The sequence below is a fragment of the Macaca thibetana genome, chromosome 3 (genome assembly GCF_024542745.1).
Source record: "Macaca thibetana thibetana isolate TM-01 chromosome 3, ASM2454274v1, whole genome shotgun sequence".
Classification (NCBI taxonomy): Eukaryota; Metazoa; Chordata; class Mammalia; order Primates; family Cercopithecidae; genus Macaca; species Macaca thibetana.
The window spans coordinates 117,597,966-117,614,010 of NC_065580.1; the positions used below are offsets into that span (position 1 = coordinate 117,597,966).

A 16,045-nucleotide genomic window follows, 5' to 3' on the forward strand; every position below is an offset into this window, starting at 1 on the left:
TCTGGAGGCGGGGATTTGAATGCTTCGTTATGGGTTTTGGCTCCGCTGATAAAAATGTGGTTGAAAAAAACAAGAAATGGGTGCTTTACTAGGAAATCTACCCTTCAGAAGTAGCCCCACAAAAATAAAGCCAGCGGTTTGATTAAAAACGTTCTTCTCCTCATGGAACATGAAGCCACGTCTCAATGAGAGGCGTGAAGGCACACGCACAGCAACACTGGTGCGGTGGCCAGAGAGCACAGGCTTCAGTGTCGCACATCAACTAAGCGCCTTTCGTGTGGTCTAGGGGGCTGAGACTCACCAACACACACGCTGACAACATGAGGGGGCAGTGTCTGGGGGAAGGGCTACACAAGGCAGAGCGGGGTGTCTGGAAGTATGGTGGGCACAGGGCCATGGCCCCCGCCTTGAGGACAAGGCCTGTAGAGGTCTCTCCTAGCCTGACAGCGATGGTTATGTCCCAGCAGGGGCGGGCTCCCAGCACCTCTCCCAGCCTGAACTCAGGCTCTGGAAGACCTGGGTTTGAATGGGTCATAGAGAGAATGCCTCAGGAACAAGATCCCACTGGGAACATACACTCAGAGCCAGAATGCAGTCTCCCAGCCAGAGCCGGGGCCCAGGACTGCCAGAAAGTCCCGGAGATAAGCTTCTGCAGAGATGACACTGCTAGATACCAGGGCAGGTGGCATCCATGTGGAAGAATGACCATAGTGGAAATTTTAAAAAGATGCACTGCATATGGTGTGTAAACATTCAAAGAGAACAGGCAGTTCCACAGCTCCCCGACTGCAGCACACCTTCCTCCTCCATCTCAGCAGAGGGAAGAGTAAGGGGAGACCACTCGGAAAAGCAGTGGAGGAAACCACACACATTATAACAAGTGGATTTCTAGCCTGGGCAGAGCCAGAGTCAGCGTCAGAGAGGAAGAGCTGTGATCCAGAAGGAGCACACGGTGCCACAGGGCCGGGGAGAGGCCCCGATGCCGTCCAGCCCAGAAGCCCAGAGGTGAAGAGGCCCTGGATTGAGGAGCGGGGAGGACCCCAGTGAGCCTGGAGGAGGGGTGATGGGATAACGGGGGGCAGCATAGATTATAGACTCTGAGCAGTTCAAAAACTGAATGGTTGTCTGAAAAAATAGGTAGTAAGAAAAGCACGTCAGAAAAAGGAAATCACTGAACAGGATGTGAGCTCACACAGGGGAATGCAGAGTTTGGGGTCTTCTAGAAAGGGGCCAAGGGCTACTGCAGATGGCAGCCAGAGTCAGCAGAAAGAGAGCCTGGGGCCACATGTGTAGAAGAAGGGACATTTCCCCTGTGACCAGAGCTGATGGGCAGGAGGTGCTGGAGCTGAACGGGGCATTTGCAGGAATGTTTCAAGCTGATTAATGTCAGGCTGGTAGCTTGGAAGCAGGTGGGGGGAGGGGAGGTATTTTCACCGGGGGAGTCAGCAAAGGCTGCCAATCAGCCCACTGCACCCCCAGCAGGGTATAAACCCTCATCTGCACGCCGCCGGCCAGAACCTGTTTCAAGAGAAGCGGGCGTAAAAGCGATGGTGGCCACCGCAGACAGAGGCTGAGTGGGAGAGTCCACGCACACGCAGTACAGAATGCCAGGCACAGGTGAGAGAGGAGGCGGAGGGCTGGGGAGGCATCTGGACCCGCTCGTCAGGGGCTTGTGGGAAATCACATCAGAAGCCCAAGACCAAGCAGGCAGAGACACCTGCAGCACCCGGCTCTGCCCTAGGCCCGGACATCGTGGCTGCAGCAATGTGGGCCAGGACTACGGAAGTCCTCCGTGGGGTGAGCCAAGGCAGGGTGAGCCTGTGCAAATGCAGGAGGCTGGGGGGAGTAGGAAGAAGGGCAGCCAGTCAGGGGAAAGGTCACAGAGCTGGCCAGAACCAAGGCAGCATCGAGCAAGAGGCACTTGGATTCCAGTGTCAGAAAATATTAAGCCCACGGCTCTGCCCTTAGCCATATGGAACCACTTTCAGGTGGGCCCGGGCTAAGTCTGAGGCACTAATTAAGCCCACTAAATGGAATTCATTTGCTTGAAAGAGCAGATCCCATTCTCAGAAGAAGATTTAGAAAATATATATACTTTCTTGTCATTTAACAATTAATAAATAAAATGCATAGTGATTTATGCTAGCGGTAGGCAACATTTCATGAAATAAATCTGCTAGAGTCAGTACCACAACTGCAGAAAGAATAGTTTCCAGCAACTGACACTGGAGACATCTACATCTAACACAATGATGCAAATTAAGGTATTAAAAAGGGAAAAGAGCACTCCTGCAGAAGCCACCAGGCCCTGTGCTTGCGGAGCTGTTGAATTCAGTTCTCAACAGTCCTTTTAGTTGGGGTTAATTCCTGTTTTATAGAGGAAGAAACTGAAGCCTAAGGTCACATGGGTAAGACAAAGCAGAGTCAGGATTCAGACCCAGGTCTGTTATTCATTCTTCTCTTTTATGAGTCCTCAAAGTTTCGGAAGCTGCTTCTGAGAGCTACACATGCAAATTTCCATTTTGTACTTCTGTTCTCCCAAAGAGGCCAGGCAAGAGAAAATAAGTAATCGCCTAGTACAGAGCTTCACGTATGGAGCACACGCACACACACACACACACGCACACGCACACAGAGCAGGAAATGTTCACCGCATGCTCTTTTCTTTTGTTTTTGTTTACATTGGAGTGACATGTGCCCATGGATGCCTGGCCTTGCTGCTCTGTCCCCCGCCCCTCGAGCTATATGGGGCTCCCTCCAGGACTGGGCTCCCCACCCTGGTCTATCTGACCCAGTCGGGGCAGTCACTCAAACATTCATTATTGTCACCATGAAAGTGGCATCTGTTTTGAATTCAGGGGCCTCATCTTCTCTGGGTGTCCCACTCTGTCATCAGAGCCTGGCTGCATGAGGTCAGCTGGTCCCTTCTCTCCCCTGTGACTCCTAGTAAACAGATACCCAACAACATCCCGCGGGATGGGGGTGGGGAATGAACCTTAACCAATAGCACGCTTGCCCAAATTATTTCTCAAGCAATGGAGGGTCTGTAGGGAGAGCTTCTTTCTCAGGTTAGAACTGGTCTACAGACACAGAGGTGGGGTTCAGAAGAAGATTTCCAGGGCACCTCAAAAGCCCTAGTTTAATCAATAAAACACACTTGCAGCCATGGGGTGCCCTTGCCAATAGCCTCCTACCCTCCCATGTAACTGCAGTGCCATGGAAAGTTACCCTCATTTCACAGATGCCGAGAGTCAAGGCAGACAGGCCTGGCCTGAGCCACGTGCAGGACGCAGGGACCCACATTCTCCCTCCAGCTGCACCTTCTGGCCTCCTGCCCAGGGGACAGATACAGATGCTGGCTGCAAAGCTGCTAATTAGGTTACAGGCCGCATAGTTAAAATGATGTGGCAAATAGGTGCAGATTCATTCCAAGTATGTGTTGTTTTATCTGTTACAACACAATGTGGAATGAAAACTGGTGATTCAGAGAAAACACAGGATACATTTTAAAATTATATTATTTATTTAAAACAAATATCTTGTTTCAAAAGATTATAATCCTCTTTTGGCCTCTTTTTGGGGCAAGGCTAGGACTTCCTACACAAACAGAAGCTTACACTTATGCTGCACTAAAAAACAAACCTGGCATCACAGGGCAAGAACTACACTCATAACCAGACAGCCAACATGGTCCCGTCAGCCTGGCCAAAGGTCACCACCAGTTTCAAAGACCTGCTTCCTCTGGTGTAAAATGGCGAACCCAGTGACTTCCCAGCCTGTGGAATGTCACCATAAAGCCCCGCAGATGCCGAGACGGTGCAAGCAGCAGAGCCCCAGAGAGCAAGGCCCCGAGCTGCTGGCAGCTGGCGTCGCCCGGCTGACGCACTTCCTTAGTTGACAGTGGCTTGGTCCTGTTGTCCACCTTCGAGTCCAAGAAAGGCCTAGAAGTCCACAATCAATGCCCCCGATTGGGGCTCAGATTATTTGGGATTTAGAAACCTTAATTCTTTTGTACAAAGTGTAACTGTGCTGACACGAAAAGCCACACGTGGCTTGCTGACTTTTTGAGAGTGAGCCTAGAGCCCACGCTGTGGCTTTGACTGGCGGGATCCACACAGTGGGGCCACTCCCCAGACTCTGGGAGTCAGGAATAATAGTTCCCAGTAGAAAAAGAGACACAGGTATAAACATGCCTCTAGTAAGGTGTTATGTGTAAAGTGACTTTCTAATTAAAATGACTCAAAAGAAGATTGGTGAGGACAGCCTATCAGAAAAGGGATCTTACAGGAAAAGGAATAAAAGTGTCCTCAAAAAGAGCAGAATTTAAGGACGCTTCATGGTTCTTCTGACAGTAGTGACAACTAGCAAAAAAGAAGACAGACATGGAAGCCACCGGTCAGCATCCACCTTCAGTAGGTGAATGGAGGGTAAACTGTGGCACATCCAGAAGACGGGGTGTTGTTCAGCTGAAAAGAAATGAGCTATCAAGCCAAGAAATGACAGGGAAGAAATTTAAATGCATATCATCAAGTGAAGGAAGCCCATCTGAAAAGACTACACATGTATGATTCCAACCCTACGGCATTCTGGAAAAGGCAACACTATGAAGACAGTGAAAAGGTCAGCGGCTGTCGGGGTGCAGGAGACAGAAGCGCAGCACAGAGGATTTCTAGGGCAGCGAAACTACTCCATACGGTACTGTCATGGTGGACGTGACTTATGATGCACCTGTCCAAACCCATGGAATGTACAACACTGAGAGTGAGCCCTAACGTAGACTGGGGACTCATCAATACTGACTCACCAATTCTAACAAACGCGCTGTTCTGGTGCGGCGATGCTGACAGCAGGATAGTCTGTGTCTGTGTGTGTGAATATGTATGCGTGTGTACACGTAAGCACATGTGTGTGAGCCCTCAGTTCTTTCTCCTCAATTTTGCGGCAAATCTGAAACTGCTCTAAAAATAACATCTTATTTTAAAAACCATTTTAAAAGCTGTCAAACATTAACACACACACAAACACACATACACACACACACACACACACACACACACGGCAAACATAGGTGGAGACCTGCAATCATCTGGCAGAATCAGACTCTCACTTCGTCCTGTTGGGCTGCAGGCAGAAGCTCCCTGCAGACAGCAGGCTGCATCTGGGTCCAGCTCTGTGCACGGCCGAGAGCTACACTCAGGAAATGTCTGCTGAGCTGGCTGGCTTAAAAATTAACTGCCCCCGCCCTTAGAGCAAGAAGTGGGGAGGGAGGAGGAGGGACGCCCGTGTAAACATTCACTGAGATGGCAGAGAGAGGCAGAGCCCGTGCTGGCCGCGTGAGCTGGGGCAGGACCATCGCAGGCTTTGGCAAGAGGTGCAACTGCTGAGTCCCAGCCCTGTCACCTGTAAGAGGGAGCAGAACAAGCCTCCTCAGAGAGAAGTGTGACGAGTAAATGACAGAGCACATCTAAAGCACTCGGCAGGGTCCTGCAGATCCCTCAACAGCGCTAACTGAGTGGTCTTCCTTCTGCACAGGATGAACAAGGCGAGATGTATCTCATGACACCCCTAAAAATCCTATGCTCAGATGAAGAGGCTGAGTTCAGGGGGAGCAACCATGCTTCCTGAAGCTATCGTAGAGGGTACAAATAGGAGCAGGAAAGAGATACACTCACAAACAACAAAAGAGCTTTCACACACAGGGCCAGGGATTTTCCTTTTGGTTATGCAAAATGTATTGGTCCTGGCTAGGCTCAGTGGCTCACACTGTAATCCCAGCACTCTGGGAGGCCAAGTGGATCACTTGATGTTAGGCATTTGAGACCAGCCTGGTCAACATGGTGAAACCCCGTCTCTACTAAAAATACAAAAAAAAAAAAAAAAATAGCCAGGCGTGGTGGCACACGCCTATAACCCCAGCTACTTGGGAGGCTGAGGCAGAAGAATCCCTTGAACCCAAGAGGTGGACGTTGCAGTGAAAGATCACACCACTGCATTCCAGTCTGGGTGACGGAGGGAAGAAGAAAGAAAGAGAGAAAGAGAGAAAGAGAAAGAGAGAGAGAGAGAGAGAAAGAAAGCGAGAAAAGGAGAAAGGGAGGAAGGGAGGAAGGAAAGAAAGGGAGGAAGGAAGGAAGGAGGGAGGGAGGGAAGGAGGGAGGGAAGGAAGGAAGGAAGGAAAAGAAGGAGGGAGAGAGGGAGGCAGGGAGGATTTATTAGTCCTTGTTACTAACAAATTCAGATCATTCGTTCCCAGTGAAGACCATATGAAAAAAGGCCACTACTTACACCTTTTGGGGAGGTCAAAGCTGACACCCCAACCTTAAAAGCTGTGGCAATGAGCATCGCCAGATTCAGTCCTCCACCAAGAGCCCAGGGAGCACCAACCCTGCTGAAGGTGGGGATGAGAGCCTGCAGCCTCTGTGGCCTGTGTGCTGGCAGGAAAAACAGGCCTCTGCCGTGAGCTGAGTGGAGCTAGCTGGTGGGATGCTGGAGAGTGGAGGCTCTGGGGCCACAGACAGGGTAAGGTCTGGACATGGAAGGTGAAACAGGCTCAGAGAATGCAGTAACCGAGAGCTCAGGATCAGCAAAGCAGCGGCTCCCACAGCCTCCCTCCTTGTGCACAGGTGAGAAGGTCCAAAACAGAAACACACAGCTGCAACAGCGGAGGCCCCGGCAGGGTTGCAAAGAGCTATGGGAACTGGGGAGAGATACTGTCCCTGCTCAGTGTCTTGTGGGAGGACTGGGAGTCTCGGACAAGATGCCACGGACGTAAGATGAGCAGAGCCTTCATGGGGAAGAAGAGGCCTGAGCCATGCGGGAGTCAGAGAATTCTCAGGCATCACTTCGTGAGAGAGAAACAGAGAGGCAGCCCAGGAGAAGTGAGCCCCAAGCCAAGCGGGAGAGACGCTCAACCCATGTTTTAGAGAAGTTGGCCCTGGAGCTGGAGTTCACAAGAGGCATAGTAGGTTCTGTAGGCATATGAGCAAGGTGGGCTAGAGTCACCCACACAAACCTCAGCTCCATTTCTGATACGTGAAGATGGTAAAGCACCAAAAAGAACACATGGAACAGCAAAAATCAGAGCTTTGAAATGCAACACCCATGAATTCTAGGCCTCAGAAGCCAAATGACAATAGGCAAGTTGTTTCATCTCCCTGGGGTCTCCAGGTTTTTCATCAGACAATGGGGAGAGGGGACTGGACAAGTCAGTCCCTGGGACCCAGCAGTCCCGTATCCCACTGCACAGCAGCTGCTGCTCTTAGCATGCAGAGTAGTGATCTGAAGATGAAAGTTAACTGCCAGACATAAGTTAATGGTTAAAACTTATCAGTTAGGCCACTGAGTGTCTGTAGACGCCCAGCATGAATGTCTAGGGACAGTTTCTGAAGAAGTCATAAACTCTAGTTCCCGTGTTTTCCATGGAAGGGGACCAAGTCTTTGCCCTGGGCCTGTCTGGTGGAAGTGACAAAGCTCCTACATCAACCGCAGCCAGGACATGGGGATCCCTGATGGGAGAGCCCAGCAAAGGCCCCCAGGGCAGCAGGCGATGAGGGCAGCAGGGGGTTCCGCTGACTTCCCCAGGACCTCCTGTAGTCTCAGCTTAAAAAGAACAGCAAGTCTATCACAAAGTTCTCTCCCTCAACCAGCAAGCTGGAGAGCGGAGGAAGGCTCCTGGCTTGGCAACTGCCCAGACGGAGCACCGGGACAGTGGAAGAAGACGCCAAGGCCACCTGCAGGAGCTGAGAGGCTGGACAAAGCCTGGGACCTCTCTCCTCTTGCTGCATTCTCCTTCTACAGACTCAGCAACACCAGCACTCCTGTACTTTATACCCAAGAAGGGCGCAAACCAAGGCATGTGCAGAGACAGAAACGGTGAGCTGGACCTTCGCAGCCAGGCTGCAAAGACTGAGGATGAGCCAGGGGGTCTGAGAGCATTGGAGCCCAGGTGGCCGGAGGTTCTGTGTTTTTCCTGGATTAAAGCGGTAGCTGCGCATCAGGACCCCCTGCAGGGTGTCTCCCCGACATTACTCCTGTGCATGTTCCCCTCGCTAACTCTTGCGTGTGGTCCCGACGTGGGGTCTTAAGTTTACAAAAAAATTATCTGCAGGTCCATTTCACCTCTGATGATTCAAGATGATACTCAATACCCTACACAAAGCACAACTCTAAGGAGCAGACGCATCTGCAAGTGGGCAGAGGCGGAAGAGGCATCTCACCATGATGCAAGGCTGCAGGTTTCAAGGATGGGATGCCGGTGCCTCCATCTGCTTGCCTAAGCTCCACAGAACCTCCCCTTCATTTCCTTTACGGGGGCACCATCTGCCACCCTTTCCTCCCCCTTCTCCCCTCCCCAACATCTGCTTTCCTACAACTGCTTCACTTCTCCTACTTCCTTTTTCACTCTTGCCAGTAAGTCAAGTGATAGCCAGGAAAAAAGCAAGTCACGATGCCCACACGGCTCATGTGGCTTAAATGAATAAGCACTGCATTCCAGGAAGCCAAACAGCCGAAATCCCAAACTTTCAAGTGATTGTACATACATTATTTGACTTCCCTAAAACTTAAATAAGTATTGTAACCAACAGCTAAGAGAAAGTCATTGTTCTGTTTATTGCAGGAAGAAAGTGAGGCTCAGGACCTATCTAAGTCCATGTGGGCTGCTATACCAAAATACCGGGAGGCTTATAAACAACAGAAATATACTTCTCATGGTTCTAGAGCCGGGAAGTCCAAGATCAAGGTGCCAGCAGATTCAGTGTCTGGTGTGGGCCCTTCTCAGGGTTCATAGAGGTTGCCTTCTTGCCATGTATGCACATGGCAGAAGAGGTAAGGGATCTCTCTGGGGTCCCTTTTATAAAGGCACTAATCGCATTCATGGACACTCCACCCTCGTGACCTAATCATCTCCCCAAAGGCCTCCACTTCCAGCTACCATCACCTTGGGGGTCAGGTTTCAGCACAGGAATCTGGGGGAGACACAAACATCAAGACCATAGCAAGGGGGACTAGAAAGTCTTCGGGAGACAAAAAGCCCCACTGGGATCCAAGCCCGGGTCTCTGCCTCCATCCACCCACTGAGCTGCATGGCCTGACCTGAGAGGATTTACTGTCCAATGGCTCAAGAAGAGAGTGACAGCAATCTTTTGGGGCTTCTCAAAATGTCCCAACGATGGCTCTGCCTCCCTGCCTGAGCCCCCAGCTGCTGTCTTGGTCCCCATTTCTGCAGGATGGTTCCTCCACATCGTCAGAACCACAGAAGAGGCTCCAAGGGCCTGGACGGGAGGAGCCTGTGACAATGTCACTGACAGCAGCAGATCAACAGCTGTGGCCTTTAGCACCACCACACAGTAGCCACATGCTCCAGGGTGTGTGTGGAGCCTGTGGACACAGGCACAAGTGCTCCCACAGAGAGGGGAACACCGTCAAGGGGGTATAACACAGCACATGCTACCATCCAGTCTCGGGTCTGATGCGAGACCTAAGCGTATGTGCTGAAGCAAGGCTTCATACTCGCCTGAGGAATCTGAGTGCAGCGTCTAAGGAGCCCACTGGGCGATATACGTGAACACAGTAATCAAGGACTCAAAACCCAAGTGCAATAATGTGGGAGAAGCCACAGCCACATTCAGTTCCTGGAAGACTGAGCCGCTCCCTTAGCCGCGTGCCCTGCAGGAGCCGCTGAGGAGTTATGGCCCTCATATCCCCAACAACGACGGCATTATATTTTTGGAATGAGAAGGTGCTTTGTTATTGCCGGGGGCTTTCTCCCCTGTGGTTCAAAGCTGTATTATCAAAAAAATGAACACGGATATATTTCCCTGCACTGTGATCTGATAGGAATGAGAGCTTATCCATCCCTCAGCAAACTGCCAATTGCTGCCGTTAGAAATCCCATATTCAGTCATAGTTAAGGATTTTGGAATACACTTTGAACCAAAGAATTCAATCCCTTAAGCAGCTGGCGACAGGCCTCATTTAAGAAATGGAAGGAACAACAGCAGGCTCATCTCTGCGGCTGTGGCTCAGAGGTGTCTGGGCCCGCAACACAGTCAGGACAAGCAGCCCACCCCCTCATCCTACTCTGCAGTCGACACAAGGTGCAAGCAATGCGGACAAAGGCAACACACAACAGGGGTGAGGGACAACACATCCCGGTCCTCCTAGGGGAGGGGGAACCTCTCCACGTCTGAAATACTCCCCCAAAGGCACTATCTTCCCCACCCACCACTGTATTCAGAAGCACTGCTCCCACACCACTAAAGGTGCACAGTACCCTGGGAAAGGAGCCTATCTGTGGACAAAAAACCTCAAATAAACCACGGTCGGAAATCAGCTATGCCTAGGAGTGTGTGAACAAGAAACGCCTACTCCTCTGGGAAAGGGGAAGCCCTCTCCAGAGCAGGATGGAAAGCAAGAGCAGAAGGGCTCCACATAGCCCCCAGGAGGCCCGAGAAGCGCACCCACGTGACATCTGGAAGAGGCAGCCAGCAAGGAGGTGTGGCCAGGTCATAGGGGCTGCTGGTCTGGGGTTCAGGAAGTGGGCAGCAAGGCCCCTGTGCCATCCTCTCTGCTCCTGCACGTGCTCAGCATTCTCCATAACAAAGACTTTAAAAAGAAAAGTATCTTGGGAAAAAAGAAATAGGGCTATACTAGTCTAGTTCTTCCAACTTTGTGTGTATGTGTGCGTGTATTTGTGTGCATGCCTATGCGTATGTGTGTGTGTGAGCACAAATGTGTTTGGGTGCATGTGTATTTATGTGCGTGCACGTGTGCATATTTATGCATGTGTGTGTTTGTGTATGCCTGAGATCGGGAGGGTCGGGGAAACCAGCCCCCCTAGTCCTCACATGGAAAATAGACCCACGTGCAGTGAGTTCATGGTAACACGAAGTCAGCTTCCAGCATAGCCTTCCACTTGGAGCCCAAGGCAGGGCTGGAAATGATCAAAACAGCTGACCCATGAGGTCTGTAACAGTAGCAAAATCCCAAGACTCTAAAACTCCTCTTCCCTGGACCTACAGCCATGAGGACAACCTGTCAGGACACCTACGGAGCCCCCATAGGCAGGGCCAAACAGTAGATGGGGCAAAACACTGCTGCCACCCCGACTGCAGACCCAAATCATACCTGGGGATTCCGTGAGTACAGTCACCATCCCCAGGAGATCTGAAGGTTCAGGCACCAAGACAAGGTAGAAAACCACATGCTTCTTCCTTGGGATGTCTGTCACTTCCCACACGGCTCTTCCAGGCCACCTCACTTCCCCACTCACCAAAACCCTAAGCCCTACAGGACATAGCCAGGCCTCCTTTGGTCACAGAGGCCATCGGGCAATTTAACCTCTCCAGGCACTCACAAACCTCAGTGAACATCACTAAACCTTACTCCAGGGTTCCCAGGTTTCCATGGCAGCTGAAAACCCCAATCCATCTTGAACAACTATCTCCATAATGAGGCAGAAAAGTCCCCAGGCCAGGGGAATGCCCTGGACCTCCCTGCTCCTGCCCTCTCTCCCCCGAGAGGCAATATGACAAGGCAGTGAGAAACCAGGTACCGTGTACCACTGAGAAGGAGCTGTTGATGTGGCCAGGGGACAACTATTGAATTCTTATCTGAAATCAAATTCTTAAGAATTATTTTCTATGATTAAAACTGTGGATTTCAAAGCTCTTTGGTTTATTCTTGAGATGAAAGGTATATACCATATCCCAGCCCTGGCTTTCCTAAAGAGTTTTCTTCCCGTGGCTGCAGTCCAAAGAGGCCCCCCCACCCCACACATATCATTCAATGAAGGCCAACTCAGCTATAAAAAGTCCCACGGGAAAGCAACAGAATGCTTACCTTGGCTTCACATTTCTTGTGGCAGGAATACTTGCAGGCTGGAAGAAAAAAAAGAGAGAGAGAGAGAGAAAGAATGTGTGTCAAGCAGTCTCTCTAGCAAGAATTCTTAAATCTCCAAACCCTCTCAATCCTTCAAAGCCTCTAGCTTGAAGATCCCATGGGTGGCCTCTCTCTGGCATGAGGGAGATTTTTACATATGACACATGGCAGTGTGGACAGAAGGCAGTGAGGACATGGTGTGCAAGAGCCAAGTTACAATTGTTGTCTGTTAGCAACAGCTCGGGTGGCTCAGGTGGGAATGTCTTGGGAGCAGGGTCATGAGCAGATTGGTTTTTCAAGGGATATGTACATCCAGCCAAACTGGATCCCTAAAGAAGAATAGTGAAGTTCAGCAGCAGAAAGCATTCGTGTGTGCCCAGAAATTACAGCTGATCCCTGAAAAAAGAAGAGAAACTGGAAAATGCCCCTTAAGAATCAGAATTTAAAGTGTCCATGAAAGACTGGATTAGAGCCTTTAAATTTGTGAGAAAGTCGTGCATCTGGATTTCGGAACTGCTTCCACTTCCGGCCAACCTGAGAACTGACTGTCAGAATAAATTCATGTCTAAATTCCTACAGAAGAATCCTTCCAGAGGGGTCATTGTGTGAACGAAGCGAGTCCTGTGTCCCTTCGGAGGCCCTAACAATGCGATGCGGAGCTGGAACCAATGCAGATTTCACAGGCCCTCCTGCCCAGGGGCTGCAGCTGTGATGATGAGGCATAAACCTCCCCGTGACCACCACAGGCATGCTGCAGGCAGGCCTTGCAAGACAGGGAAAGAGAAATGAAGCAACAGCACCGAATAATCCCAACACAGCCTCCTGTGCCAGCTCCAAGGGAGCGTCAGGTACATGACCTCCCTTCCCTCACGTTTGCCAGCCCACAGAGATAGCTGTGAGAGGAGGGAAAGACACTTGGGTTGGGGAACAGTGACCAAAGCCTCCTATCCAGGCTCTGCCCCTCTAGCTGGGTCTCTGTTTCCTCCCACGGAGCTATTATGGGTCAAATGGAATCCTTCAAGGGACCTTGCTTTGAAACTGGAAAGTAATGTCCACAGGGAGAAGTGCGTGGAACCTGAAGACCAAGGCCTCGGAAGTCAGAGAGAGGGGCCCCACATCCCAGCTCTGCGTGTTGACGCCCTGTGAATTTAATCAATGTCTCACTCCCCCTCCTGCACTCTGTTTTCTACGACGTGTCAAAGTCAAAAAGGTTTGTGTAGGGTTGAATGAGGACGAAACAGATAAAGTCACTTGCCCACTGCCTGGCAGTTATTAGAACTCCAGTAGTTACAGCTAGGTCGTTATCTTTGTATGATCTACTTTTTGAATTGCTGAATTGTCTTTCTATGCCTCTGAGGTTTGTGAGATTATTCCCAAAGACATGTATTTATCCTACACCTTCTAATGGGCAAAACACACAAAGGTGATCAGTGATTTTCAAATCAAGAGAGACTCGCCATTGGGAAACAAGGGGCTTCCACACAAGAGTAAAAGTCCGGACAGAAACCATCCCCGGCAGAGGCCAGCACGAAGGACTGAGATAAGGAGAAGGGCGGTGGGCAGGCCTCTGGCCTCTGGCTGAGTGAGAGTCAGGGAAAGAATTCTGCTCACACACGTCTACCAGCATGTCACAGGACCATGACATCACGCAGCAGTCAGCCTTCCAGATGGCCCGGGTGACCTCAACTCATGGTCCCCATGCCGGTGTGTAGCCCCCTCCCACAGTGAATCAGCTGGGCTGTGTGACAGTGCAACCTGGCAGAGGGGATGCTGTGTGACTTTTGTGGCTAAAAGGCATCATGGCTTCTGTCCTGGTCTCCAGGATCACTCATTCTGAGGACAGCCAGATGCCATGTTGTGAGGACACTCAAGCGGGAGAGGCCCCCATGGAGAGGAACTGAGACTTCCCACCAACAGCTGGCCCCAGCTTCCCAGCCATAGAAGTGCGCCACCTCGGAAGCTGGTCTCCAACCCCAACCAAGCCTTCAGATGGTGCAGCCTCTCCAGAGACCCTGAACCAGAACTGCCCAGTCACCTATGTCCCAAATTCCTGATCATTGACATAGTGGGAGATAACAGATTCTTACTGCTATGCTAAGGTACTAACTTTGGGGGTCATTTGTCATGCAACATGCCAACTCAACACAAAAAAAGGGCCCTGGTCAGTACAAGGGTGGCACTGGTATGATACATTCATGGTGGGTGGCCTACCTCGGCCACCAGACAGCCATCCGCATCGTAGGGCAAAATCATTAAATTCAATTATCATAGTGAAATCGTATAAACTGCCCATCAGCTAAGACTGCAATCCTGAGAGGAATGGCCATTGTTTCTGGTATGTAGACAAATGACCCTCAAAGTTTTACAAATGTTTAGACTAAGACTTTATACTCGATTGCCAGCAGCATGGGTAATCCTCAGAGTAGCAAGTCCACTGTCAATCTATCTGTGGCCCAGCTCTGGTCAGCACTGCACCAGGCAGCATACAAGATACTTTCCTGTATGTTACTGCACTTGCTCCTCGCAAGCACCTCTCGGGGAGAAACTGTAAGGATGTCTCAGTCAAGGCGGCAGCCATGGTCCGTGAAGATGGGACTCCAGCCCATCTGTACATCAAGTTCAGTGTTTTCATCCAGCCGTACTCTCCTTGCCTTTCTGACATATTACAAAGTATGAATAGAAGAGTGCCCAGGCCCAGCTTCCTATCCTGCCACCCACAGGAGACGTCCCCCTGCCTGCCCTACCCCAGTCTGCCCTAACCTTGCCCATGCCAACCCCAGCTCCTCATTCACGCCATCCTGCACCCACCTCCCCTCCTGGGCCCAGCTCAGCTGCCTCTGTGCCTGAATTCACACCCTTCTGTGCCACTGACCCATCATGGCAGGTCATCATGGCTTGTCATATCATGATGATTTCCCTGTGTCCATCTCTCCCAATGGGCTGCAAGCTCATCAAAGGACAGCGTCTCTGTTGTGTATGACCAGGGTCTCACAACAGCAGCACTAACAGGAGTGACAGGCAGCTGATACTTTCAGCACCTAAAAGCTTGAACTGCATGGGTATTAGCAAATTTCCACCACACCCTGGAAAGAAGCTACCTACCTTCACCCGGTTTACTAATGTGAGACTGGGGTTTGTGGATGAGACTGAGGATTCATGGGCAGGACAACTGTGTCCCAATCCCGACCTGTTCCAGGTCTGCTTTCAGAAGCCCATAGCCAGTAGGTCCACGCGCTGTGGAGACCTCATTACCTGATCACCGTTTAGGGACTCGGGGCTGTGAAGGTGTTGGCCACAAGGGAGGCTCCAAACAGTGGAAGAATTTCACACCAAAATCCATCTCCGAAGCACACAGGCCCGGAAGACAAAATGTATGTGTTCTTTTTGACCCTCAGCCACACGGACCCATCTCCTTTTTGAAACAGCACTTGTGTGAGCTGTCAGCTAAACTAGCCACCTTCTCAGGGAATGTCATTTTTATTTGAAAGAACTCCCAGCAGATAAAATGTGGTTATTCAGACTCGAGTGCTTGTCATTTTCTCAAAAATGAAGTGAGTCTGTCATCATAAACCCATGTCAAAATTTGAGATTTCAAGTGAAAATTAGAATTTTAGAAGACTTGTACCAGGCCAGGCACGGTGGCTCATGCCTGTAATCTCAGCACTTCGGGAAGCCGAGACGGGCGGATCACTTGAGGTCAGGAGTTTGAGACCAGTCTGACCAATACAGTGAAACCCCGTCTCTACTAAAAATACAAAAAATTAGCTGGGCATGATGATGCATGTCTGTAATCCCAGCTACTTGGGAGGCTGAGGCACAAGAATCGCCTGAACCCAGAAGGCAGAGGTTGCAGTGAGCAGAGATCGCGCCCTGGGTGACAGAGTGAGACACTGTCTAAAACAAAAAAAAGAAAAAAAAGACTTGTACCCATCACCAGAGCCTAACAACTCCTAGGACATTTCTGTTAAATCAACAATAATATTAACAAATGCCGGGCGCGGTGGCTCAAGCCTGTAATCCCAGCACTTTGGGAGGCCGAGACGGGCGGATCACGAGGTCAGGAGATCGAGACCATCCTGGCTAACACGGTGAAACCCCGTCTCTACTACAAAATACAAAAAAACTAGCCAGGCGAGGTGGCGGGCGCCTGTAGTCCCAGCTACTCGGG

General features: G+C 50.7%; 1 protein-coding gene across 12 annotated transcripts in view; it reads right to left on the reverse strand.

Moving 5' to 3' along the window:
• Positions 1 to 16,045, reverse strand: part of TNS3 (tensin 3) — a 309,986-nt gene that overhangs the window by 217,871 nt on the left and 76,070 nt on the right. For 9 of the 12 annotated variants that reach the window (XM_050785529.1, XM_050785522.1, XM_050785526.1 and 6 more), the window contains one exon: positions 11,839 to 11,876. The exons of 2 other annotated variants lie outside the window; for them this stretch is intronic. Coding sequence is in view for 4 of the 10 variants with exons in the window: in XM_050785522.1 (XP_050641479.1) it covers positions 11,839 to 11,876 (38 nt within the window). In the remaining 6 variants the exon portion in view is untranslated. Of the gene's footprint in view, positions 1 to 11,838; positions 11,879 to 16,045 lie in introns of those variants that run through there. One more of the 12 variants, XM_050785535.1, reaches the window with a different exon arrangement.